The sequence below is a fragment of the Hyperolius riggenbachi genome, chromosome 2 (genome assembly GCF_040937935.1).
Source record: "Hyperolius riggenbachi isolate aHypRig1 chromosome 2, aHypRig1.pri, whole genome shotgun sequence".
Taxonomy (NCBI): Eukaryota; Metazoa; Chordata; class Amphibia; order Anura; family Hyperoliidae; genus Hyperolius; species Hyperolius riggenbachi.
In genome coordinates, this window is record NC_090647.1 from 265,819,805 (window position 1) to 265,847,231 (window position 27,427).

Sequence of the window (27,427 nt, forward strand, 5' to 3'; positions counted from 1 at the left end):
CATGTATTGTACTGTCCACGTTTTGAATTCAGTGTATAGTAAATTAAGATAATTCTGTTCCTGGTGGGGGCCATGTCTTTTTCCCACAGTTTAGGCTAAAACCTGATGTCATTTCTGCCCTTTAGTTTTTTTTCTTTTCTCCTCCAATCGCTGAGTCACCTCAGCCTTGCTTGTAAATACAAGTGAGCAGGAGATCAGGTTTCAGAGAAGCAGCTGGCAGGGAAGTAAAGGGAAGAGGAGGAATATATTCTAGATAAAAAGAACCCCCAGCATGCAGCTGTTTGGCACTGACTACTAAAGTTCCAGTGCTTCTTAGTATGTGATAACTCCAAATCATAACAGCAGAAAAAGTTTTGAATGCAGGATTAGCATCTTTATAACTTAATGCACTCAGACCAGTTGCTGTTGAAATTTGATTTTTATGGTGAAACTCCCGCTTTAATGGGAACCTAAAGCTAACAAAAGAAAAAGAGTTTCACTTACCTGGGGCTTCTACCAGCCCCCTGCAGCCATCCTGTGCCGGTCCTCAATGATCCTCCATTCTCCTGCCAAAGATTAGTTTCGTTTTCTGCCGACTGACATGCCATACGATTCCTCTTTTGCACTCCCGTCTGCGAGATCGTCAGGCGCAGTAAGAGAAAACCTCATATTGCGCCTGTGCAGGACCCTCTCACCAAGGGGAGCACAAATGAGGATGCGTATGGCCAGGAACAACAGGCGCAGTAGCCAGTGGCGGGGGAACAGAGGATCGTTGAGGACTGGCGTGTGCAGAGGACGGCTGCAGGGGGCTGGCAGAAGCCCCAGGTAATTGAAACTCCTTTTCTTTCATTAGCTTTATGTTCCCTCTAAAGTACTTCCGATGCAACAAAAATTAAACAGATTTTACTTCCATTGGGATTCTTCCAGCCCATAGCAGCCATCTCGTGCCCTCGCCGCAGCCCCGGTCCTCCACGTTGTCCCACTGACCATAGTTGTTCGCAGGCGCAGTATGCACCAGATGATGTGGCAGCAAGGGGTAGGAATGCAGGAACAGGAGACCCGACCCTACGGCGGGGTCACGATCTTTACCGGTGGTGAGGGCACAAGACTGCCAACCAAGAAGGATTAATGATGGCAATGCATACAGTATTGCAGTCATTAACCCCTCCTGTCCTTCAAAGAGAACCTGAGATGAATAATAATGAAAAATGTATAGATACCTGGGGTATCCTTTAGAACTCTTTGGCTGATCACTCCCTCGCCGCCGTCTTCCGCCTCCTGCATCCTCCGCTATGGCTCCCGGTAACCTTGTAAGTCGGGGCTTACTGCGCATGCGCAGCCCGGCCGGCAATAGTACTATGCAATTGCAGAACGCTCCCCGCTGTGGGAGCGCATTGTGGGACACTCAGTCGCACTGCGCCTGCGCCGACTGGCTGAAGTTACCAGGAGCCATAATGGAGGATCCAGGAGGCAGAAGAGAATGGGGAGGGAGCGATCAGGCCGAAGGGAGCTGGAGGAAGCCCCATGTGCGTATGAAGTTTTTTTTATTATTCATCTCAAGTGCACTTTAAGTGCAGAGAATAATTCCTCCAGGCCCCACATGCAGCAATTATTCACTCCCCTTCCTCCAGCCCAGTATTTCCCCGTCCCTTTGCTTGTTAATTGTTGCTGCCAGGATTTTCAGACCTGTGCTTTCTTGGCATTTCCTTTATCAAATGTTACCCACTGACCACTGGGTAAATTGCTGCAAATGGGAATGTCACTTATAGTGCACACATTACTTAGTGTGCTCAGTATTGCTTGTGACTTGTGTGCAAGTCTACCCCTATATTTCCAGACCTAAATGTCTAGTTTTGTCGTCGAGTTTATACAGTAAGTTTGGGCACATGTGAGTGAGTAGGGCCACCTTAGCCAGTGGTTCTCACAGAGACTAGTCATGAGCAGTCCAGTTGAATTTATTTATCCAGCTGCTTATTATGTCTTATGGTTATCTTTCCTGGAAGTCTCCTTCATTTAATGAATTACTTTTTATGTGGTCAGGCATTTAACTATTTTAATTACTTATGTTGTTTCCTTCTGTTATTCTTGAACGCACCGCAGAATTAATCTGCTTCACAGTCTAAGTTAATCTGCTTCACAGTCTAAGCAGGAGTTGACATTAATTAGGAACTTCAGTCCAGGAGAGCAAGCAATCCCCAGACATTCCTTGCAGGTGTCCTAACATGGTACAGACATAAACAGTTTTTGTTTTCATTTGATTCCTGCTCATAAGCTGTGCGGTTGATGCTCAGTCATTTCACTGCCAGCATGTGGCACAGTCAATGCTAATTCTTAATCCCTGCAATTTTGTATCACGTCGTCTCAACATTGCTAAAAAGCAAACCTAGCTTCCTTTACCACAAAAATGTACCGAAATGACTGGTAACTATGTGCCAAATTACAGCCCTTTTTCAAAAAGAAAAAGTTGGGGTGCTGTGTAAAATGTGAGAAAAAAAACAGAATCCAATACTAATAATGAAGACCTTCTATTTAATTTAAAATTTTATAAACGTACAAAGGGTAACATAACAACTGTTGAAACTGAGAAATAATGTTGTTTTGTTAAAAATAAAAGTTTGCCTTCTTAAAACAGAAAGAATTTGCGATAATTCAGGTTAGAGTGAGCTCAGAGATGTCTCCCAGTGCATCACTGCTGAATATATGCAAAACATCCATTGTTGCCCTTAAGCTACATACTCACCGTAGCATGCGAGCACGCGAACAGGGAGCGACAGCTCCCTGCCAGCGACAGCTGTCCACACGTCTCGCCAGAAAGGCAGAGACGCGGCGGAAGCTGTTTGTGAATGGAGCATCCCCCGGCCAGATGCTCCATTCACTCGCGTAGGTCTCCTGTCGCTAGCCCGCGTACTCACGCGGGACTAGCGACAGTTCCGGCGAAGTCGCGGCGACAGCTGTAGCCGGCGATTGAACATGTCAATCGCCTGGTGACAGCTCCGACGGGCGACGGTTCGGGGCGCGCGCGTTATACACACGGGCGACCTGCCGCCGCAACACGCGTGTGCCACGTGGCTGCGGTGACGGCCGTACCCCGTGTGTATGGGCCTTTAGAAGCTAAACACACCTCCAAAACCGGAATGCAATGATGCCAGTCAGCTTGTTAATTGTACAGAGCCAAAATAATCCAACATGCATACAGACTGTTTCGGACTGATTGAGCCTCATCAGTGCATGTCATGGATTAATGTGGCTCTACGGAGTAGGACTTGAAACACCTAGAGGTACAGACTAACCAGCAAAAATACAAACTCATTCTAACAGTGGGATATGGGCATGTTTACCACTGTTTCATCACCTCTACTTTTATCAGTATTTTATAAACATTTTGGTGCTAAGTTGTATTACCGAGCAATAAACCGTTAAAGCTGTGCAGTGCTGAATTGTAAAAAAAAAATTGCCTGGTCACTAGGGGGGGTGTAAGCCTGTGGTCCTCAACAGGTTAATGGCTGTTCTTGGAGCCAGTCAGATAGCAAATTGTTAGTTTTTCATATTTCACCAGTTTTATATTGGATTTTGTTACATTTTGCCATTCATTACCATTGCTAACCAATAAGAGATTGATCACGCTACCTGAAATCTATCACACACTGTCATGTTTTTTTTAGCTGCTGCTAGACACTCATTCTCTGAAAACTGTTCTCCTGGACCTGCCATCTATCGGTTCTCAAGTCATACGGAAGGCTCCAGCCAGTTACACAAAGATTGTGGTGAAAGGAATGACCCGGGCTGAGATGATCCTAAAGGTGAGCTATGGCATCATTTTTCTGTTAGGATGACTAAATGGTTTTATCAATGCTACTGTTATGTTTTCTACAAACACATATTTTTAATGTTTTGCCTAAAAAATTGGCTGATCAAAGTAGAACAAATGCAAGAACTGCTGAGAGCATCACTTCAAAGGGATCTGGTCAGCTAACTTTCACGGCTCCTGGAGCTGAAGCAATGTCTGTTACATTATTATAGCACCGAGTACCTGTCTGCAGCATCTCTTCTTGCATAACGAGTGTTACACTAGCAATGTGCGAGCTACCTAGATAGCTGAAGTTGCACAATGTGCACTGCGGAAGTGCTGTAAATGCTGGTAAAATTGCAGTGCACTGTGTGTAACAAAATATCTTACATTTTTGTTTAAACTGACTACACATTGCAGAACCTTACTGGATTCATAATGGGCACTGTACAGCCAGCTTCATATTGCTATATCTCGCAAAAGGTTAAGGTTTAATAACATTTCATATACAGAACTTTATAGCAGAAAGGATGAAATCTGTCAGAACAAAATCTCTCCGTGCACATAAGTCCTATCAATAAATGGACTGCATATTTGCATTCTGTAAGGTGTTACAAACTCACACATATGAAACATGAGTATTAAACTGTGCAGTGTTATGGAGAACCTTTATTTCCCAGAATGTGTCAAATTGAGCTTAATACCGTCTGTAAGGATGGTTTGGCTAGCATATACCTAGTGGCTAGAAAACTTGTGAAATGTGAAGAAATATGAACTTTATGTTTTAGCTGGCATCCCAGCAGAACAGCTGACCCTTGTAAAAGCAGTTGTGTGAAGAGAAACAGAGATAAGAATCTGAGATGATCCCTTGACCTCTGGCATGAGTCTAGAGGTGTGAATCCTACAGTCACCCAGTCTAGGATAAGTGTGGTATGGGAGCTCTGCAGACAGTGTTCTTGAGACAAGGCTCTATTATTAGGATTTGTCAAGAACTGATTTATGGCCAATCAGCAAGGGTGCTTGAAGAGCTGAGTCAATTACAGTAATTCTGTTCGACCTGGGCAGTTTTAACAATTTACTGCTGTGCCTCTGTTGTGACACTGTACAAGTGTTATGATGCATTTGATATGAAATATATAGACTGCATTACACCAGTGTCCAGCCCTGCGGGTGCTAACAAACATATAGTGTGTGTGTGTATGTATGTATGTATGTATATGTGTGTATATATATATATATATATATATATATCTCCTAAAATGAACTACATGGCAGCATTTATACTTACCTGACGCTTCCTCCAGCTCCCTGTGGAGCGTGGGTTCCATGGCCGTACTCCAGGGCCACTCTGGTCCTCCGCTGGCCAGCCTGGTCTCTGTCCCCATTTGTGATGCACTGCGTATGCCCTCCCATCACCGGGAGCATCCTGTGCTGGCCCAGTACTAAGTGCGCATGTGCAGAATGCTCCCGGTGATGGGGGCGCATGCGCAGTGCATTACAACTGGAGAAAGTGACTGCCCGGCCAGCGAAAAAATGCAGCGGCCAGGTAGGATGGAGAGGGAGCCCCAAGTAGTTAGCCATGCAGCTTGTTCCAGGTTTCCTTTTATGTGTCTACCTGCTGGGCAACTTTGCCATGAAGACTATACAGGATCGTTTTTAAAAAAATTAGCGTATTGTGATAAAGTTCATTATTTTCTGTAATGTACTGATAAACATTAGACTTTCATATATTTTAGATTCAAATACACACAACTGAAGTAGTTCAAGCCTTTTATTGTTTTAATATTGATGATTTTGGCATACAGCTCATGAAAACCCAAAATTCCTATCTCAAAAAATTTGCATATTTCATCCGACCAATAAAAGAAAAGTGTTTTTAAAACAAAAAAAGTCAACCTTCAAATAATTATGTTCAGTTATGCACTCAATACTTGGTCGGGAATCCTTTTGCAGAAATGACTGCTTCAATGCGGTGTGGTTGGCTGATGGTGTAATGGTTAAGGGCTCTGCCTCTGACACAGGAGACCAGGGTTCGAATCTCGGCTCTGCCTGTTCAGTAAGCCAGCACTAATTCAGTAGGAGACTTTTGGCAAGTCTCCCTTACACTGCTACTGCCAATAGAGCGCGCCCTAGTGGCTGCTGCTCTGCTCTGGCGCTTTGAGTCCGCAAGGAGAAAAGCGCAATATAAATGTTATTTGTCTTGTCTTGTCTTGTGGCATGGAGGCAATCAGCCTGTGGCCGCGCTCAGGTGTTATGGAGACCCAGGATGCTTCGATAGTGGCCTTAAGCTCATTCAGAGTGTTGGGTCTTGCGTCTCTCAACCTTCTCTTCACAATATCCCACAGATTCTCTATGGGGTTCAGGTCAGAGAGTTGGCAGGCCAATTGAGCACAGTAATACCATGGTCAGTAAACCATTTACCAGTGGTTTTGGCACTGTGAGCAGGTGCCAGGTCGTGCTGAAAAATGAAATCTTCCTCTCCATAAAGCTTTTCAGCAGATGGAAGCATGAAGTGCTCCAAAATCTCCTGATAGCTAGCTGCATTGACCCTGCCCTTGATAAAACACAGTGGACCAACACCAGCAGCTGACATGGCACCCCAGACCATCACTGACTGTGGGTACTTGACACTGGACTTCAGGCATTTTGGCATTTCTCTCCCCCCAGTCTTCCTTCAGACTCTGGCACCTTGATTTCCGAATGACATGTAAAAGTTGCTTTCATCCGAAAAAAGTACTTTAGACCACTGAGCAACAGTCCAGTGCTGCTTCTCTGTAGCCCAGGTCAGGCGCTTCTGCCACTGTTTCTGGTTCAAAAGTGGGTTTATTCTTCCATCTGCTGAAAAGCTTTATGGAGATGAAGATTTCATTTTTCAGCACGACCTGGCACCTGCTCACAGTGCCAAAACCACTGGTAAATGGTTTACTGACCATGGTATTACTGTGCTCAATTGGCCTGCCAACTCTCCTGACCTGTACCCCATAGAGAATCTGTGGGATATTGTGAAGAGAAAGTTGAGAGACGCAAGACCCAACACTCTGGATGAGCTTAAGGCCGCTATCGAAGCCTCCTGGACCTCCATAACACCTGAGCAGTGCCACAGGCTGATTGCCTCCATGCCACGCTGCATTGAAGCAGTCATATTTTGCAAAAGGATTCCCAACCAAGTATTGAGTGCATAACTGAACATAATTATTTGAAGGTTGACTTTTTTTGTTTTAAAAACGCTTTTCTTTTATTGGTCGGATGAAATATGCTAATTTTTTGCGATAGGAATATGAGGTTTTCATGAGCTGTATGCCAAAATCATCAATATTAAAACAATAAAAGGCTTGAACTACTTCAGTTGTGTGTATTTGAATCTAAAATATATGAAAGTCTAATGTTTATCTGTACATTACAGAAAATAGTGAACTTTATAACAATATGCTAATTTTTTGAGAAGATCCTGTAGTTACAGCTTTCCATCATTGCCAATCCCATATTATAGCTTAGGGTGGGTACACACATCCAATTTGGATTGGCCAATTTGAGCACTTCCATGTGGTATGAGAACTTACCTACACAATGGGGTAGATTCACAAAGCCGTGATAACTCTTATCACGGTCACGTTTTAATCGCAGCTGTTTTTGCACCAAAATTAGCGGTTTTGTGCGAAAACTGGTGCAATTTTGCACACAAATTCACGTTTGCACACTAAAAACGTTACGTGCGCTATAACACTAGCGCGTCTGTGAAAGGAGTGATCACGGCTTTGTGAATCAAGCCCAATATGTTCATAGTGGTCATAGTATTCACCTCATACTACATGAAGGTGATAAAATTGGTCAGTGATTGACCAATGAAAATTGGATGCCTGTGCTTTAGGTTTGGCAAGTTTCCGGAGACTGATATCTAGTTTAAATTACAGATTGCATATAAAGCCTTATTTAAAGTATGTTGTCAGCATATGCCTGCAATGTCTGGCAGGCTAGAACACATCTTCATGGCTCCTTAGTTTTCATGCTTGATGTCAGAATCTCCCACAGTGCAGCATTTACTGCACCCTCAGTGGGGTGAGAGGTGGCTTATTATTTGGAAGCAATCTAAGGTTATGGTTCACAGAGGTGGGAAAAAATTAGTTTGCAAAGCTGACTCTGCAATTCACATCAACCTCCGTAATCCTCGGTTTCATGGCTTACATTTTATCGCTACCATAGAAGATTAAGTAGCTTATACTGTCATTGCTATGTTTAGGAAAATAAACTCACATCAGGACAGTTTTATGACTGTCTGAAACTGATGGCCCAGACCAGTATAAAATAAACTGTCCACAGGACACCAATTTGACAAGTATATTGCAGGAGCAGAAAATCTGAATTTTGAGCTTTAGTAACCATTGGGAAGAAAGGCACATATGGAAGTGATTCATCATTCTTTCCCGCTACCCAGAACAAGTGTTGAATGTTTATATAAAGAACTATCCATTTTCAAAGACATTTTGCAATACTTAGCAAGCGGTTCAATGTATTATCTGGTGGTGCATACTTCAGATTCCAGCTGCTATATAATTATTGTTGTTCCATTTACTTGTTCCCGACAAACAAAAGTTATTAGGGAAACCATTTTTTGCAAGAGTCTGTCTGCTGTGATTAACAAACGTTTTTCAGCCCTAACCCACAGCTGAGTGGCTCTTCTCGAAAGTTGGTTCTCAAGTACACATTTTAGAAAGTTCAGTTTGTACCTCTAGATGTAGTTCTAAGTTTTGTGCTACAGTGCAATCATATCAGTTGTAACAAGCGCTGCTCCAATATACTGTGGAGGCTGTAGAGTATCACCGTGCAGGTAACAGACACAAGACACAGAACATTTATATTGCGCTCTTCTCCTGGAGGACTCAGAGCGCCAGAGCTGCAGCCACTAGGGTGTGCTAAGTAGGCAGAAGCAGTGTTAGGGAGTCTAGGCTAAAACTCCTTACTGAATAGGTGCTGCCTTACTGAACAGAAGAGCCAAGATCCAAACCCTGGTCTCCTGTGCAGAGCCCTTAACTAGTACACTATCCAGCCACTGCATTTCAGCAGGCACCGCCTTCATCAGATGATGCTACCACACACAAGCTTGCTTAGGTAATGGGGGCGAAAGTGATTGACAAGCTGCTCTACGAGTGCCGGGCAGGAGGAAGAGTTTGGTGAGACTATTAGCATGACCCCAGATAGAGGTCCAAATGATTATGCTGCAATCTGTGCTCCACTCATCATTGAAGTTGTTTATTCTCAAAATTCTTCAAATTCTATTGATTTTTCATGTCTCTTAATGTAACTCAGAGTAGGACATCATTAAAGTGGACCTGTACTATTGCACACGGAAAAAGGAAAACATAGAGAAATGCACCCTGTATATTGAGTTTAGCCTGTCTAATCCCCCCTCATTTGTGTCTAATCACAAATTGTAATTTGATCTCCCTCCCCCCCCTCCCCGTTTCACATGACTGCCGTGGCAGATAAGGCAAATTAGCTCATTTGAAAGCACAGGCTGTTATCAATGTGTCCGCTTCCATGAATGAGGAAGTAGAAACCGTGCATATTTATTTTAGGATTTGCATCACCTGTAACAAAGAAATGTTTTTTGTTTAAAGGTTATTATGCTGTTGCGTATCTTTTAGAGCAGAGAGGATGTTCGGAAGTTCAGGTCCGCTTTAAGCATACTTCCGAAATTATGCAAATTTGTATGCAAATGTATGCAGTTTGAAAATGAACCAATCAATTTAAATCCAGGTTTAAATTGATTGGCCCATTTTCAAGCTACATATAGTTGCATAAGAATGTGCATCAACTCGGAAACAATTGCATATCTGTGATCATCACTAGTCCTTAGCCATCATTATGGTTTTGCAAATGTTGATTTGACACCTGGTATGTCGTACAGAAAAGTTACCTTAATTTATTCATTTATTGCCTAATGCCTAATGATGTTGATCCAGGGATTTTATCTGATTGCCATCTGGAGTCAGGAAGGAATTTTTCCCTTTTGGGGCTAATTGGACCATGCCTTGTGGGGGTTTTTTCGCCTTCCTCTGGATCAACAGGGGTATGTGGGGGACGGGCTGGAGTTGTACTTTGTACTGGTTGAACTCGATGGACGTATGTCTTTTTTCAACCAAAATAACTATGTAACTATGTAACTATTTATAAAATTATTTAGTTTTTTGTCGTAATGTTTACAAATGTCATTTTAGGCTGGGCAGCAGACTGGGAATGCGTAACACACACCTCCCACTTAACTCCTCCTCCTATATATATATAATTATTTTGAAAAGAAGTGTGCTTTTGATTGATAAAGTCTAATACATTTCTATATGGTAGCCAAGTCGACAGGCAGCTGTATAGGAGTGTTGAACCCCTCCTATCAAACTCCTTCCTCCTGCCCACCGGAACTTGCATAGTGGCTTGTCAATCACTTCCGCCCCCATTACATAAGCGTGCTTGCGTCATCTGATGATGGTGGTGCCCGCAGAAACACGTAATGACCGTTACCTGCGCACTGATGCATAGGCACACCCACTCAGCCGTTCACCTATCCTGTACCTGAGTACACCACTTTATCACCCAATCTGCTGATCATGTCTTGACGCAGGAGTCAGAAGGGACCTGAGGAGGGAAAGGGAAACAAAATTTGAATAAATAAGGTTAATGCACGATAGCGCGCTCCTTTTCTCCTTCTACAGTTTGCACCTCGGTGTGTGTAATAGAATTGTTAAATTATTTAATGAACAATAACTCTGGGAATAAGCTAACTTTTTCTTCTAAATGAATTTTGCAGTGCAGTGTGGCTTTTGCCATCCACTTGTAGTAGCTCCCACTAATCAGAGGTGAGCATTCTTGGGAAATCTCTGCCCTGAATGCCCTGTAATTCTGACCAGGCAGTCACCATAGAGCAGGGGTCAGGAACCTTCTTGACTGAGAGAGCCATAAACGCCACATATTTTAAAATTGTAATTCCTTGAGAGCCATGCCATATGCTTCAAACTGGGAAAGTAGGGCTCATTTTCCTGTTGCCATGGTGATGTGTATAGTTGATCTGCCAGGCAGTGGCAGTGTCAGGCACATCTTTAGCTTCTCTTGGGTTTCAGCAGCATCGGCAATTTCCCCGAGAGCCAGAGAGGAGAAATACAGACTAACAGCTTGTACAATTAGCCAGCTGACTTGGGGGTTGATTCACTTTGTAGGATGAGATCCCTGCACTTTGGTCCAATAGGCTGCTTGTCAAGTGACAGGCAGCCTATTGGCCCAATCTTGTCCTACAAAGTCACTGGACCTGACAGGATCCAGAGTAGGACAATTGGAGCAGCCGTTGTTCGTTTTGGGGTAGCGCGAGTAAGTTAGTAGTGCATGCTACAGCATGTTACTTGTGCTGCCACACTAAACTGCGCTGCTTGAGCAGTGTAGCTTAGTGAATAAACTCCTACTGATTTGTAGGATGTAGCCATCAAAAGAGCCACAGGTTCCTTACCCCTGCCATAGAGCATTCTTATTTCCACCCTGAATACTGGCACCACCAGAGTAGAGATACAGAGGAGAGACTGGTGATTGCTGTAAGGAGAGAAATAGAAATAAAGAAGGACATTAAAAAATACATAATCAATAAAATAGAAAAGGATTTTCACATTTCAAAACTATAATAAAAAGTTCTCATTCATTTTTGTTGAGACATTTTACAGGTCTACATATGTATGTATGATCTTTTCCCTCTACCATTCTCCAGTGATGCTTACCATATTTGGTTTGAAATCTATCTTTATGACAATATAGTGCAGGTAGAACAAAACCCCAGTAAGGCACCTGCAGGTCCCTGGTCCTCCTCCTCTTTATACTGTAAGGCCCATTTCCTTGTTTGCTGGTGACTTAAATGGCATTTTATTGATAAGATATAATATCAACTAGGAGAAAACTTAGGACAAAAAGTCAATTGCATATGGCCCTAGGTCTCTTTGCTCTCACTGCCTCTGTGAATTCCCATTGACCAGCCAAGCATTTACAGTAATGTACACAGGCTGCCCTCAGACACAAAAGCATGAGCAGCTATGCCAGTCAAATACTTTTTCCATCATTCCTTTTCCTGGTGGGGTAAGACATGCTAGCCATCTTGGAAGACACATCAGGCAATCTACACCACTTTTATAATGGTGTCCTTGGGTGAAGAGCTGTATAGTAAAAAGATGATTTTTTTTTTCTGCATCAGTGGACAATCTTACAGTTTATTTTTATGTTTTTAGTTAAATAAAAAATACTCATGCAAGACTATATTGTTGCAGTATCCTGCTGGTGTGCATATTACAGATTGTAGTTTTTTTACTTTTGACACACGGATTTGATTGACATGACGCCTGTAACAACACAAGTATCTATTGGCATGTAAGGCCTTATGACTAAATAGGTTGATAAGTACATTAAGAATACTGAGAATATAAGAATACTTTTGACAAGATAATGAGAATGTCTCCAGGAATAAAATCTACCCCTGGAGGTATTTGATGTAAAACATTGTTGGATAGTAAAGACTCAGTACACGCATATCTGTGCTACATAGTCATATGTTTAGGAGAAATTTCATTGTAGCCACACGTGGCAGTTTTTAAATTTATTTTCAAATCAGTTTTATATTTAGTTTCAAGGTTTTTATTGAATTTTCAACAGAATACAGGCCTAACCAGGCCAAAACATACCCAAGTATCCCAGGCATGTTCATAATATGTAATGAATACAGAAATAAAGAAGCATATTAAAAGATACATAATCAGAGTGTATTACTGAGAACGGGAACATTTCACAATAGGACCAGTCAAAAAATCTGTGTAAAGAAGGAATCCATTATAGAAAGACCATATATAGTTCAGACCACCCAGATTAATACCGCCCTACTATTAGGGTAGCACGGTAGAAATTAGCGCTCTTGCCTTGCAGCGCTGGCTAAGGACTGTGACCGGGTGGAATCTGTATGGATTCCTGCTGGTTTATTGGGGTCTATTATAAACCTTCACACATAAATTACATGGAGGAAGTGTAATTACTGCAGCAGATTTAAAAGGCTGCAAGCAAAAGCAAAATTATGACCCTCATAATTATGGTTGATTTCAATTATCCAGACATTAACTGGGAAATTAAGGCCTCTCGCTCTAGTAAAAGTGACAGATTCATAACAACACTGCAAGATAGTAACTTAATTTAGATGGTAATTACACCAGAGAGGAAATGTGTGCATCAACCAAGGCTGGGGAGTGCAGGCGATCTCCCCAGCGTGGCCAGCGCTGGGAAGAGCCGCCCGCACACACCTCCCAAGATTAAACATTTAGATGGTAACCTAACCAACCAGGGGAGATACTCTGCATGATTTGGTAATGTCAAATAGACCAGATGTTATATCTAATGTGCAAGTTCAAAAACATTTGGGAAATAGTGACCATTATATAGTAACATTTGACCTACTACTCAACAGGGTTGTGAACAAGGGGAGAATTAAAACTATGAATTTTAAAAAGGCTAACTTTAACAAGCTCAGGGACTCGCTTAAGGTGCGTACACACGCACTACTACAGAGAATGACTAGTCCGTCAGACCCTCCCGCTGGGCGGGTGTTCTCCTGACAGTAGTGCGTGTGTACAGTCTGTCTGCAGACTGATAAGGCTGTTTCTAAACGATCCGCTCAGCGGATCGTTCAGAAACAGCTTTATCAGTCTGCAAACACTGTACACACACACTACTGGGAGAACGCCCGGCCAGCGGGAGGGTCTGACGGACCCGTCATTCTCTGTAGTAGTGCGTATGTACGCACCTTAAGACTGGTTCAGCATGAATTGCCTAACACAGGAGGGTGTGCAGGCACATTTAAATAAAATCAAGATCACATTTAAATAAAATCAGAAACAGGAAACTATACACCTGTAAGCTTAAAGTAAACCAGAGCTAAGTTAATGTGAAAAATCAATACTTACCTGGGGCTTCATCCAAGCCCTATAAGCACGTGCGAGTCCCTCACCATCCTCACGTGGTCTGCTGTTCAGCCACAATCAGTTTCGGTAACAGGTTGAGTCTAGTCAGTTGTGGCCTTCTACGCATGCGCAGAAGGCCACAACTGACGCGACTGAGCCTGTTGCCGGGGATGATCGTGGCTGAACAGCAAACCGCGGGAGGACGGCAAGGGACACACGCTTATGGGGCTGGAGGAAGCCCCGGGTAAGTATCAATTTTTCATATTCACTCAGCTCTGGTACACTTTAAAATCAGTTGTGTGCAAATTGTTTGAAGGTATCCTAAGGGATGCTATACAACATTATGTAGCACAGAATAATCTTATTCCAGTTTGACGGCATGGTTTTACTAAAGACAGGTCCTGTCTCAACAACATGCTCAGCTTTTATGAAGTGGTGAATGAAAATGTAGATTTTCGGAAAGCAATAGATGTAGTATAATTGCACTTTGCAAAGGCTTTTGGCACTGTTCCCACAGCAGCCTGATGCAGAAGCTGAGGATACAAGGACTAGGAGAAAATGTGTGTATGTGGATAGAGAACTGGTTAAGGGATAAAGTGCAAAGAGCGGTGGTAAACAGAAAATACCCGAATGGAAAAATGTTAGTAGTGGGGTACCGCAGGTGTCAGTGCTTGGTCTACTTCTTTTCAATTTATTTAATGATTTAGTAGACTGATTACAGTGTAATGTAGCTATCTTTGCAGATGATACAGAATTATGCAGAATGATCAACACTAAAACGGATAGTGACCTATTACAACCGGATCTTAAAGAAACACTGTAGCGGGAAAAAAATTATGATATGATTTATATGTGTAGTACAGCTCAGAAATAAAACATTAGGAGCAGACACATAAGTCTAATGTTTTCAGCACAGGAAGAGTTAAGAGACTCCAGTTGTTATCTAAGCAAAAAAGCCATTGAGCTCTACACTTTCAAAGTCGCAGACAGCTCTGAGTTCTGAAGGTTATCTGAGCTGTCAGTCAGGACAGGTCAATAGTTCACAGCCTACTCTGTATTTAGAATGCTGAGTGTTGTGTAAACTGCACATATTAGAGAATGATGCAGTTATAAAAAAAGACACTATTTAACTGAAAATAAAAATATGAGAATATTTTCTTTGCTACTAATCTTCTAGTAATTATCCATACTACACAACCAATTCATTATATCATATATTTTTTTTTTCACTTCAGTGTCTCTTTAACAATATGTCCAGATGGGCAGGTACATGGCACATTAACTTCAACGTTGGTAAATGTAAAGTCATGCACTTTGGATGTACCACTGGTAATGCACCATATAAAATAAACGCCATACAGCTGGGGACATCATACTTGGAGAAGTACTTAGGAATACTGGTTGATAACAAGTTAAGTAATTGTGTACCATGCCAAGAAGCAGTAGCTAAAGCAAAATCCTAGGAGGCATAAAATGTGAAATAAAATCTCAAGATGCTAGTATACTACTCCTAGGGATGCTCAAATTCGGCTTCGGGAGATATCCGGATTTTTGCTATCCGGATATCTCCCAGTAATGCTGTGCGGGCTGGGCGGGGGGGGGGTCAAGCTTACCTCTCTGACGTCTTCTTCGGTCGTCCCTCGGCGCCTCCCACGATGCGCTTCATGCGCGTCACGTGATTACAAACACTTCCTCCTTCAACCCGGAAGGAGGAAGTGTTTGTAATCAGGTGACCGCCGCTTGGAGCGCATCGTGGGAGGCCTGAGGGACGACCGAAGAAGACGTCAGAGAGGTAAGCTTGACCCCCCCGCCCAGCCCGCACAGCATTACTGGGAGATATCCGGATAGCAAAAATCCGGATATCTCCCGAAGCCGAATTTGAGCATCCCTAACTACTCCCACTGTATAAATCACTTGTGAAGCCACATATGGAGTATGGGATACTGTTTTGGGCACCACACTACAGAAAGGACATTGACCTTCTAGAACGGGTACAAAGACGGGCGAATAAATTAGAGGAAAGAAAACACACTTCACGCTGACCACAAATGTTGTGCACTGGATCGCCCCTCTGGAGATCAAAGATAAACTATAGCAATGCCAGAGGTAGGCGCTCACAGTGCCAGCAAAGTGTCTGGCTTTCGCCTGCCCAATTCTAAGGTGCGGATGGAAATTAATCTATATGTCTAGGCATTATCATCAACAGCATGAATAAACAAACAAATGTTCCAGGTTGCGGGGACAATGCTCCCAAATTGCACACAGTTCCAATCCAGGAGTCAAGGATCTATACACATAGCATCACTCGCTCCACAATATTTTCCAGCATGTATGCTATCAGCAGCACGGTGAGTTCAAGTCCTTTAGGTGGCTATAAGTCTCCTCTCAGGAACAGATAAAAAGCCGTCACCACACCCCATTGAGATACACTCACCAGATATTAGGACCTACTCATAGGTCATAGGAAGCCTTGGGACAGTCACCGGGTCGTCCCTCACCACATCGGCAAACCTTAGTCCAAGTCCAAACGGCCTTAATATACTTTAATCTTCCTCAGCCTTAAAACCTCAATAAAAAAAACTCCACATAGGGTAATACTGTTACTTTAATAAAACCTTTAAAAATCAGTTGCACTTACAATTTCCATGAAGTAAAAACAGCGTAGAGTTTTTTTCACGCGGGCTCTCCCCCGCTATGTTGGCCGGCTGGCACAGGTATCCCCCTGCTCTGGTGGACTTCCGACCGCCGCGCGCTCAGTCAGTTCCGTCCTCCCAGCTGCGATACCCCGCCGAGCCGCGTGTGTGATCGTGCTGTCTCTTCCGCGTTAGGCCCCGCCTTACATGTTTCGTCACTACGTGACTCATCAGAAGCTCCTGAAGCTTCTGATGAGTCACGTAGTGACGAAACATGTAAGGCGGGGCCTAACGCGGAAGAGACAGCACGATCACACACGCGGCTCGGCGGGGTCTCGCAGCGGTGTGGAATAAATTAGAGGGATGGAAGATCTCACTTGCCATGAAAGGTTGGATAAACCGGGCTTATTTAGCTTGAAAAAAAAGGCGACTGAGAAGTGACCTGATTAACATCAAAGGGCAAAACAAAAGCTTGGCAGGTGAGCTTTTTGTCCCAAGGGTTGTACAACAAGTAACATGATCTGCATATGTAGGAAAAAAGTTTTTGCCATCTATTTAGAAAGGGGTCCTTCACAGTAAAGCCCAATCTACACGATATGATTCTTTGTGCGATTCGATTACGGTTCTATTTACAATCCGATTAAATCCGACATGTCCAATTGGGATTCGATTCAGTTCGATTTGCCATTGCAAAACAATGGCATATCGAATTGAATCAAATCGAATCCCGATCGGACATGTCGCACAAAGAATCATATCGTGTAGATGGGGCTTAAAGGGACTCATACACCTAACGATTTTCCCGCCGATATACAGCAGATTCGATCACTGATCGAATCTGCTGTGAAATCGTTGCGCAAACGCTGACAGAACGATCGATTTCCATCCGAAATCAATCATTCCCGTAGATCCGTCCGTGCGGAAGATTTCGCTCGATCGCCGTCGGGAGTGGGTCGATAGCGGCGTTCAAATGTCCGACGACCGACGCTAACGGCAATACATTACCTGCTCCGGCCGGCGCGTGTCCCCTGGTCTCCGCTGTCCCTTCTCCGTGCTCGCCTCCTCCCGCTTCACGGAGGCCAGGGGACACGCGCCGGCCGGAGCAGGTAATGTATGCGGGGGAAGGGGGTGGCGGCAGCTTCACAGATTGTGATCGGTTTCATGCTGAAATCGATTCGCAATCTGTTTGCAGTAAAGGCAGCCATACGATCCCTCTCTGATCAGATTCGATCAGAGAGGGATCTATCTGTTGGTCGGATCTGATGGCAAATCTAGAATTTCATAGCTCAAGAAGTAGTTATGCCAAACTCTTTATCTGCATTTATAGAGGGCTTGGATGCTTGCCTTGCATTGAAGGGCATCCATGGCTATAATTACTAGGTAAATTCCCTGGAGAGTTGATTCAGGGATTTAGCTGACTGCCATCTGGAGTCGGGTAGGTTATTTTTCCCTTTTAAGGCTAAATGGTCCAGATCTTTCAAGGTTTTTCGCCTTCCCCTGGATCTACTGGAATATGTGCAGGTTCAGGATGGTATTTTTTGTTTGTTTTTGTTTGTTTTGTTTTCTGTCTAGCTGAACTTGACGGGTAGATTTTTTTTTCAATCAAACTAACTGTTACTATGTATGTAAATGTGTTTTTTTTGTTTCAAGATAGTAAAATGGTTTCCTTTGATAGAAATGATACATTCTAATATACATCAGTTTTATTCAAATATACAAATCTAGTGAGGTATAATAGTGAGATGGTTTTTTAACAATACCCTTTTTTTTTTTTGCATTTGGCTATGAGATGCATAGTAACACTATAGATACAGTATTGAAATGCATCTACCAGACATAAATCTTGTTTTCCTAAATCACAGCCAGATCAGTATACTGATTCATAGCTCCTTTCTGAATCAGCACTTAAGATATAACCAGAGTGCATGCTAGTTTCCACACTGGTCATACCTCCTACTGTGACATTCCACGGCTCTTGCAAGCGTGACCATGTCTGGTGACATGGACATGAAAGAATGTATTTTTCGGTTAGTAAAATCTAATCTGCTCAGTAGATGGTCATTCTAAATTATTACTCTTTCCAAGCTTCCCACATTTTTAACTGTATCTAAGTGTAAAATATGGTATAATTTGTGTTGGCAACATTTTATTTTGAATTCTATTTTTCATAATTTTTTCTATTTTAAAACGTACTGTTTTACATGCATTTTTATATGCATATGTACCCAACACTGAGGCTGATTTCACACTACAAACTGGCGGTAGCGTTGTGGTGCAGTGCGCCTGCCGCACTGCATCGCATCCATGTAGTATGAATGCCAACAGATTGTATAGGTAAGGTCTTGTATTACATCGAAGTAGTAAAATTGGCCAATCAAAATTGTATGTATGTACCAGGCTTTACACATAGTTTGCAAACATTATGGGAGCTCTCATACTACCAGAAAGTGGTAAAATTGGGCAATCATTGGCCAATCAAAATTGGATGTGTATGCACTTGTAAGAACGGTGTTGTATATCTGTGTTTTACATGACATGCTGAAATAAAGTCTGTAATCCATACCATGTAATATATAGAGCTGATCTTAAGAACTTGCCTTTTTCTCAGCAACAGTAGGGATTCACTTTAAATTTAAAGTGTACCAGAGACGACGACAACTAAAGATTTGATACTTACCCGGGGCTTCCTCCAGCCCCATAAGCACATGCGAGTCCCTCGCCGTCCTCCCGCGGTCTGCAGTTCAGCCGCAATCAGCCCTGGTAACTGGCTCAGTCGCATCAGTCGGTTACCAGTTACCGGGGCTGATTGTGGCTGAACGGCAGACCGCGGGAGGACGGTGAGGGACTCGCACGTGCTTATGGGGCTGGAGGAAGCCCCAGGCAAGTATCAAATTTTTAGCTGTCGTTTTCTCTGGTTTCCTTTAATTCATGTAATCTGCAAAACTTTATTCATTTTATGTTTTAAGAAAATGCCTCATTTATTCATTGTGATTTTTAAAGAGGTTGTTTTTTTTTTTTTATCAGCTAACAGAATTGTGTTTTTGCAGATGAGGTGTTCAGTATGTTGCTGCAGCACATATTAAAACGTACAGTGAGGGCACCGAAAATGCTGTGCAGTGTTTTTGTGTCCTTCCAAAGTCCACAAGCTATCCCTGGGGAAGTGGAATGCGCTTTGGGTTTTTTGGAAGTTTTCAGTCTGCTGGCAGCCTTTGCCTTGTACATTCCAAGTGTAGGTTGGGCCTTAAGCCCAGAAGTGAGGTTGGTCATAAGCATTCGGATCATCCAGACGGCCACATTTAAAGAGCCATACCCTATACAGATATAAACCCTACTCAGATAATTAGAATATCATGCTATATTAAGGTGTTGTTAAAGAAAACCAATCATGAATATTGAGCATTTGTAACATTCTTAGAGCTAGATCTGTCTCCATGTATTTGTGTTTTCTAACTGTGAGCCTGAATTTTTTGTGCTGAACCCACACACAAGCTGTCTTCTGCTTGAAGTTAGTTCTGATAGCCGATATTCCCTCTGGGCTGCTGCAGCAAGGACAGTCAGAAGAGGATCAGAAGACGAAACCTTTACTATTCCGTAAACCTGGCAGTAGTTGTTTTTATTACATGACAGTTAAAGCAAACTTAAATCAACAAGAACTTACAATTTAAAGTGACACTGAAGCGAAAAAAAACTCATGATATAATGAATTGTATGTGTAGTACGGATAACTAATAAAACATGAGTAGCAAACAAAGGAGTCTCATTTTTGTTTTCTGTTATACGTACACTCTGTATTTTTAATTATGAAGCCGCGCTAATGATTGTTTTAACTTCCTGGCAGTAAAACCTTAAACAAGAAACCGTGAGAAACAGGTTGGGAGATGTGCTTTAGAAAACAGCACTGTAGCCGAACCAAGTTGGGTTGGAGAGCTCAGAGAAGCTGTTTTGCATAGATTACAAGTGAAGTTTCTTAACTCTTCCTGTACTTGAAATAATGTGACACTCATAACTGTGCTATTAATGTTCTATTTCTTAGCTGTACTACCCATATAAATCATTGTTTTTTTATAATGATATATTATATTTTTCTTCTTTTTCCCTGTAAAATGCATATAAAATAAAATAATTCTTATCGAAAAGTACTGTCCAAAGAGAGCCTAGTTTGTCCCGCAAAAAAATAATATATAGATCATATCAGTGTGATAAGTAGCGATAAAGTTATTGGCAAATGAATGGGAGGAGCGTATTTTGAAAATTGTTCTGGTTTTGAAGGGGAACAAAATCTGTGGTTTGGAAGTGCTTAAAGGGGCAACAAATTGTCTTATGGTCCTGTACAGCAACGCCGAGGACAAAATCGATATACAAAACACACTACTTGACTCTTTAATGATGTTACCTTTTTTTGACTCTTGACCCTGTCAATCAATGTAAACCAATGGGATTGGCTTACAGTGATGACAGGACCAGGAGCCAATGAAAACTGCTCCTGACCTGCACACAGTGCTCTGCCGTCATAGAGACGGCAGGGCGAGCGAATTGCGGGGGGTCAAAGTGGCGAGATCGGCGGTAATGGCGGGGACGTGTGGTTAATGGGAAGTGGAACGTATGTCCAGTCAGGGCCGCAGCGCCACTTGCCTGACGTAGATTCAACCTACCTCGGTCCGGATCCGGTTAATAGGGCTTAATACATAGGATAATGTTTAAACAGCACACCTGGGTCCCATTTTATGTATGAGAACAGTGGATCATTGCAAGAGACAGTAATGCTGCTGCTATGCCATTTGTAATTGTACTATTCTGGTAGGTTTGCATGTTTTTTTTCTGGCGGCATGGCCTTCTGGTACAGTTTTTTTTTTTTTTTTTAATTCAAACATTACAGGAAATGTGCTAAGCTTATGTAGAAGGGTTGTACAAGTGTAATCCATATTAATGTCTATGTTAATCTCATTCCATCTTGTTTTGGTGGTAACCTGAGTGTGTTATGTGGAATGTACCTCTACAGTCTGTATGTGAGCCCATGTAACCATACACCTGTTTCTTTCCTGGTTCCTTAGGTTGTGATGGCGCCACACGAACCTTCTGTTGTATTTGTGGATAATTACATCAAACTACTGGCTGATTGCAACACAGAAACATTCCAGAAGATATTGGAAATGAAGGTACAGAAAGTACAAGATAGGGTTACACTGTTAGGGTAGCAGAGCTTCCTCTTGTCAGTGCTCTGAGAGCTGGATTCCGTATGAAAGCACATCGTTTTCCTTCCATAATTACACATGCTGAATCCCTGACACTGATTTGCCATGTCGTTTCAACTGTTATATAAATATGTATTCGTATTTAGCCAATTATGTGGCAGAATACTTTACTTCAGATCAGAATTGTTTAGACTGATGATATGGGTTTTCTTTCACAACACAAAACTGACATTTCTGAGTGTTCTTTTGACAGGAAATATATTGAGGCTTTCATTCTGCTGCTGTCACATGAATGGTTAGAGGCGTAGCAGAATGTCATAACTTTTATTGCGATGCTCCTTCATAATAAGCTCCAGTTTCTTACAAAAAAAGGACCATCTTCATCTGTGACATTCTAAGGCGTCAAATATCCTTGTGCTGTGACTGACATTCACATAGGGCCCAATCCAATTCATTTGTGCTCTTAAGAAATAATGTTTCACCTTTAGTGTAAAATTACTTTTCAGCACTCTGCAATTGAAAAAACACCAATAGTGAAAAGCTACTGTCAAAACTATTCGGAGTACTTTCTTGCTTGCTGGTAGCTCTCTGCCCTCCCCGCCACCGCCACGCTATCGTACCCCGAGATTAGCAACAATATATTAATATTTGATTAATATTAATATATTAGGTCCATAGGCATTCATTGGAGTCTTTATTTTTTCTGCATCCAGAATCTGCATGTAGTGGAAACATCCCCTCTGTATTTATGTGTTTTTCAGAATAAGGCATTATATTCTTCAGAGTGCTGTACAGAGGGCAAACTGTGGGCAGTGATACGGGAAAATAATTGCTAATGTACCTTTTTGTGGTACCATTGCCACTTATTACAGCCTTGAATGGTCTGTTGGCTTTCCTGTTCTTGAGCAGTGCCATGATGGAAGGGAGCCTCAGAAAGAATGTCCTTCCAAGACTGGAAGTAATTACTGGAAGTCTGCTTTCAGATGTTCGTCTGATAGGCAACAAGCACTATTAGGAGTCCTGCTTTGTAAGAACATCTGCTTGCTACCCTGTGCTAGTTACCCAGAATTGTGAGATTGCCTTATACAATCTGCATTTTCTGCTGGTCAGCACTTTGCTTCAAAGTCAAATGTAGAATTCATTTTAGCATATAGGGTCATCCAGAGTGCACGCATTGATAGCTTTCTATATGTGTGCATGAAGAACAGCTTGTTTTAATAAAACATCTTATACATCAGATACACTACATTTACGAAGTTATTTTTCTTGAATTATGGCCTAGGTAGAAAATGCAGAAAACCAATGCAATGTAGCAAATTCTTTTCTGTAATTAACGTCTTAACGGATTTATTCCTAAAAACAACAAATTGAATTAAATCCTTTTCAACATGAAGGTCTTCTTGATCCACATTGGATAGTTTTATCAATTAAACATCGATCAGGGAATGGCTGTTCATTTAGCGATTGCATAGCTCCCAATTGTCCCATATTTGAAGAGACAGTCCCTCTTTAGGAACCACATCCCCCTGTCCCTCTTTTTTTTTTATTTATTGCCAGCCTCTAAATATATTTCTGGCTAAATGTCTTATTTTGTTATTTTAAAATGTTACTATAAAGCAAATGTGAATTTGCTGAGGAATTTTTTGTGGGAACTAGAGGTGTGCTATTGGAGTACCTGGAGATGTGGCTGGGGTGTATCTAAGGCCCAGGGTTCAGTGGCGGTGCTTTTGCAATGCTTGCTGATCGCTGGTGATCAGCAAAGCCTTCAACAGTTGAACTCAATGGAGATGGTTCCACTGCAAGGTTGTGAACGCGAAGCGCTGCTTGCAGCATGTTCGGCATGCAGGGGCAAATTGTATTCCTCAAAGATCTCTTTGGGAATCTTGCACAAAATTGCAGTACTTATGATAGCTTTTTTAGACTTCACATGCTGTTTCCAATAAGTGCCACTAGTGAGTCTTTCTCATCTTAAAAAGTAGAGAGGGATGTGATCAAATGGGACAAGACATTGGCAGGTATGTGATCAGCAGTACACAGCTACCACCACCAGTAGTGCAATCAATATTAGATCAGATTCCTGCTGGATCCTTTTGCAGATGTCATCACCAATTTAGTATGCATTGCATATGTGCTATCCAAGAGTCATTGTTGTAGTGTAATCAATAGGAGTATCTCTTCTCTATTCCAAAATGGTCCGTACATCAATAATGCATGAAATTATTGATCAGTTTTATTTTAAGACTTTTTATATACACACGGGTATAAGTACACTTAGGCTGAGTATCCACAGCCAGCTGACAGGCAGTTTTTATTGCTGCTTCACTACCTGTCACCTGCTCCAGTATTCGGACAGTGTTTAGAGGGTGGCTGGACCTAGGTGTGGTACCAATCACCCTGTCACCTGCACCAGTATTCAGCAGTGTTTAGAGCAGGGGCCCCCAAACGTTTTGGGTCGAGGGGCGGGTCAACATACTTCAGACTGCTGGGGGGCCAGAGTATGCATAAAATGATGTAGAAGTCTCTGCGAGCCAGACAGTGAAGCATACCAAGGTGACAACCTGCAGTCCAGTTGGACAGCATTGTCACCGACCTGATGTGGAATGTGATTGGAAACCAGCGAATGACTGCTTTATGGCTTCCATGTGGATGGGTGGTGCCAGCACTGCTATTCTATATGTGGACCACAAATATTTAAAGATGTAGCTTACCGCATCTATAAGTAATAAACTTTGTGTTTGGTTGCCGGTAAAAAAGCCTCAGGGGGCCACATTCGGTACACGGGCCTTAGTTTGAGGACCACTGGTTTAGAGGGTGGCTGGACCAAGCTGTGGTACCAATCACCCTGTCAGCTGCACCAGTATTCTGGCAGTGTCTAGGGGGTGGCTGGACCTAGCTGTGGTACCAATCACCCTGTCAGCTGCACCAGTATTCAGGCAGTGTTTAGGGGGTGGCTGGACCTAGCTGTGGTACCAATCACCCCGTTAGCTGCTCCTGTGGGTAGCTGGACCAAGCTATGGTGCTAATGACTCGGTCAGCTGCTCCTATGTGTGTAGGCAGTGTTCAGACTGGAGTGAACTACAGTACTTATCTCACATTCAACCACTTCCCAGGCATTTCATGCAGTAGTTGATAAGCTGTGACTCCTGACCCACCCATCAGAACACTAGCTTACACTGTGGGGACTGCGCCGGAAGCGGAAGCAGACCAACAGCTATACTAATGTGTTAAATGTTGTTTAGCTGCCTGTGGAGACAGCCAACCACTTTAAAGGACACCTGACCTGAACTGAAAGGGATATGGAGGTTGCCATATTTATTTCCTTTTAAACTGTACGAGATATGAAATATGGTGGCGTACTGGTTAGCACTCTTGCCTTGCAGCGCTGGGTCCCTGGTTCAAATCAGCCAGCCAGGCCACTATCTGAACGGAGGTTGTATGTTCTCCCCATGTTGCATGGGTTTCTTCTGAGCACCCTGCTTTCCTTCCTAATCCCAAAAACTTAAAGATAAGGTAATTGACTTCCCCCTAAATTGGCCCTAGCCTAGACTATGATACATACACTATTGTGAGCCCCTCTTAGAAACAGTTATGTGACAAGACAATGTGCTCAGGGCAGCACTATGAAAGATGTCGGTGCTATACAAATACTCATAATAATAAAATATTCCCACATCTATTTAACGTTTTGATGCACATCCTATTTTCTAATGTTAGCATTGTAGCCCAGATGGTTCCAAATGTACAGTCTGAGTACATTACTATGTTAAAGTGGACCTGAACTCAGAACTCCTCTCTGCTCTAAAAGATACACAACAGCATAATGACCTTTAAACAAAAAAACATTTCTTTGTTACAGCTGATACAAATCCTAAAATACATTTGCACAGTTTGTACTTCCTGCTTTCATGGAAGCAGACATATTGTTAACATCCTGTGCTTTCAACTGAGCTTATCTGCCATGGCAGTCATGTGACACGGGGGAGAGGTCAAATTACAACTTGTGATTAGACACAAATGAGTGGGAATTAGACAGGCTAAACTCTCTAAATACAATCAGGGTGCATTTCTCTGTTTTCCTTCTGTCCTGTGCAAGAGTTCAGGACTACTTTAAGAATATTTAATACACAAAGGCATTCCGCGCTGATTCAGGAATTTTGTATGAATTGCTATTCTGTTTTGTACTTCTGTTTGATGAAATGTCTTCACTCATTGTCTAGGGCCTAAAGAGGAGTGAGCAGAGCGCCATGCTTGAGCTATTCCGACAGCGGCTTCCGAATCCTCCTTCTGGTGCAGAAAACAGTTCTATGGCTCTGCAGACACCAACTCCTGAGCAGGAGTCTTCACGCATCCGGAAACTGGAAAAACTCATCAAGAAGCGGCTATAAACTGCACACCGCGACCTGTGGGCTCCACCGCGGCTTGTTTATCTGTGTTAATGGCAACTCTGCTATAAACACCCTGACAGACAACCCATTATGCTGTCACATCTCTTTTAATTAATAATTTTAAGTGTCTTCTGAGTAGGATTTGAGCCAGAGAAGGCATATTGGGTATGACTGAACAGTATGGCATTGTCTCTGTCTAGACAGCACATATCTAGATCAGTCATTCCCTGAAGCATGTTAAAAACAGTGTGAGGGAGTGTGCGGTCACGCAGGATTGTTTCTCCTAATTTTTGTGTTTGGTTTTGCCCAGGGCTTGCATGCAAGCACATAGCTGGGAGTCCAGTCTATTTCAGTAGACACTTCTGCTCCTGCTGTGTCTAACCACTGAAACACATTACAAACAAAACAGGCTCAAGCCTGAGCAAACTTTTGTTAAAGCCGTATTGCTTTATGTTCTGGATCCAGCTGTTATTCTAAGAGTGCTGTGACAGCCTTGACACCTGATTTAGCTGTGTGCCAGTGAATTTCCTTGTCTCAAGTTTTATACTGTACAAATAATGAGCATTTGCTTAGACCGAAGAGTCGGGTGGATTGCCCTGAAAGAATCTTGGCTAGTCTGTTCAAACTATAATACCTAGTTTGACTGGTACAAGTGAAAGCTAGAGACTTTAGTCAGATAAGTGTGTTTTGTCTCTACTGTGCAGTCATGGAACTGGGATTGAGACACAGATAAACTGTGTACTGCCATCATGTTACTCTGCACCATGTCATAAGCTTGTTAGATAGCGGTTACTTGCAGATCTGGGGAATGATGGTATGCTGTCATATACATGAAACAAATTGTTCCCGATAAAGCTGTGTTTGGGACATAACTGTTGCATAAGGAATCTCTGGAGACCACTAGCTGTTATTGTACTGCTGAGTACTGTCACGGGAAGAATTCTGTTTGAAAGGACAGAAAAAGACATTAGACAAATATACCCAAATCAATGAATAGCTTTATGCATGTGGGTTCTCCGAAGACCTCACAATCCATGTCAACCGGTTCCCCCTAAAACTGGCCTAGTCTAAGATGGGGACATAACACTATGACTATGGTAGGGATAAGATTGGGGACTCTTGAGGACAGTTCGTGATACAATCATGTATCCGGTAGACCGCTGCAGGACACAGCAATAACAGTTTCAAGAAAAGTGATGGGAGAGGTTGCAAAGCCTAGCTTTATGGCTATTGTTTCCAACCCCTGATAAAGGGTCGTAAGCTTCCTATGCACAGCCTTCATTCAGCACAGTTTATTCCAGCACCAGCAGAAACCAATTAGTGAGACGTCATGTTAACTACTTTCGTACCAGCAGTCTCTGGCCCTATAAGGGCCAGAGACTGCTGGTACCGTAAAACAGTGCTTACAGCTGATTCGCTGCACTGATCTGCCACTCTTGTCAGTCACGCCGCTCTCCCATCGCCGCAGGTCCCTCTGTTTGCCTTC

The 27,427-nt window shown here is 42.6% G+C and overlaps 1 protein-coding gene across 1 annotated transcript in view; it reads left to right on the plus strand.

Annotated features, from left to right (window-relative positions):
- Positions 1 to 26,029, plus strand: part of VPS53 (VPS53 subunit of GARP complex) — a 176,960-nt gene extending 150,931 nt beyond the window's left edge. Inside the window, exons 20-22 of the mRNA XM_068268614.1 lie at positions 3,642 to 3,779; positions 21,416 to 21,520; positions 25,774 to 26,029. Coding sequence (XP_068124715.1) covers positions 3,642 to 3,779; positions 21,416 to 21,520; positions 25,774 to 25,941 — 411 coding nt within the window. The 3' untranslated portion in view covers positions 25,942 to 26,029. The remainder of the gene's footprint in view (positions 1 to 3,641; positions 3,780 to 21,415; positions 21,521 to 25,773) is intronic.
- Positions 26,030 to 27,427: the final 1,398 nt, after the last annotated feature.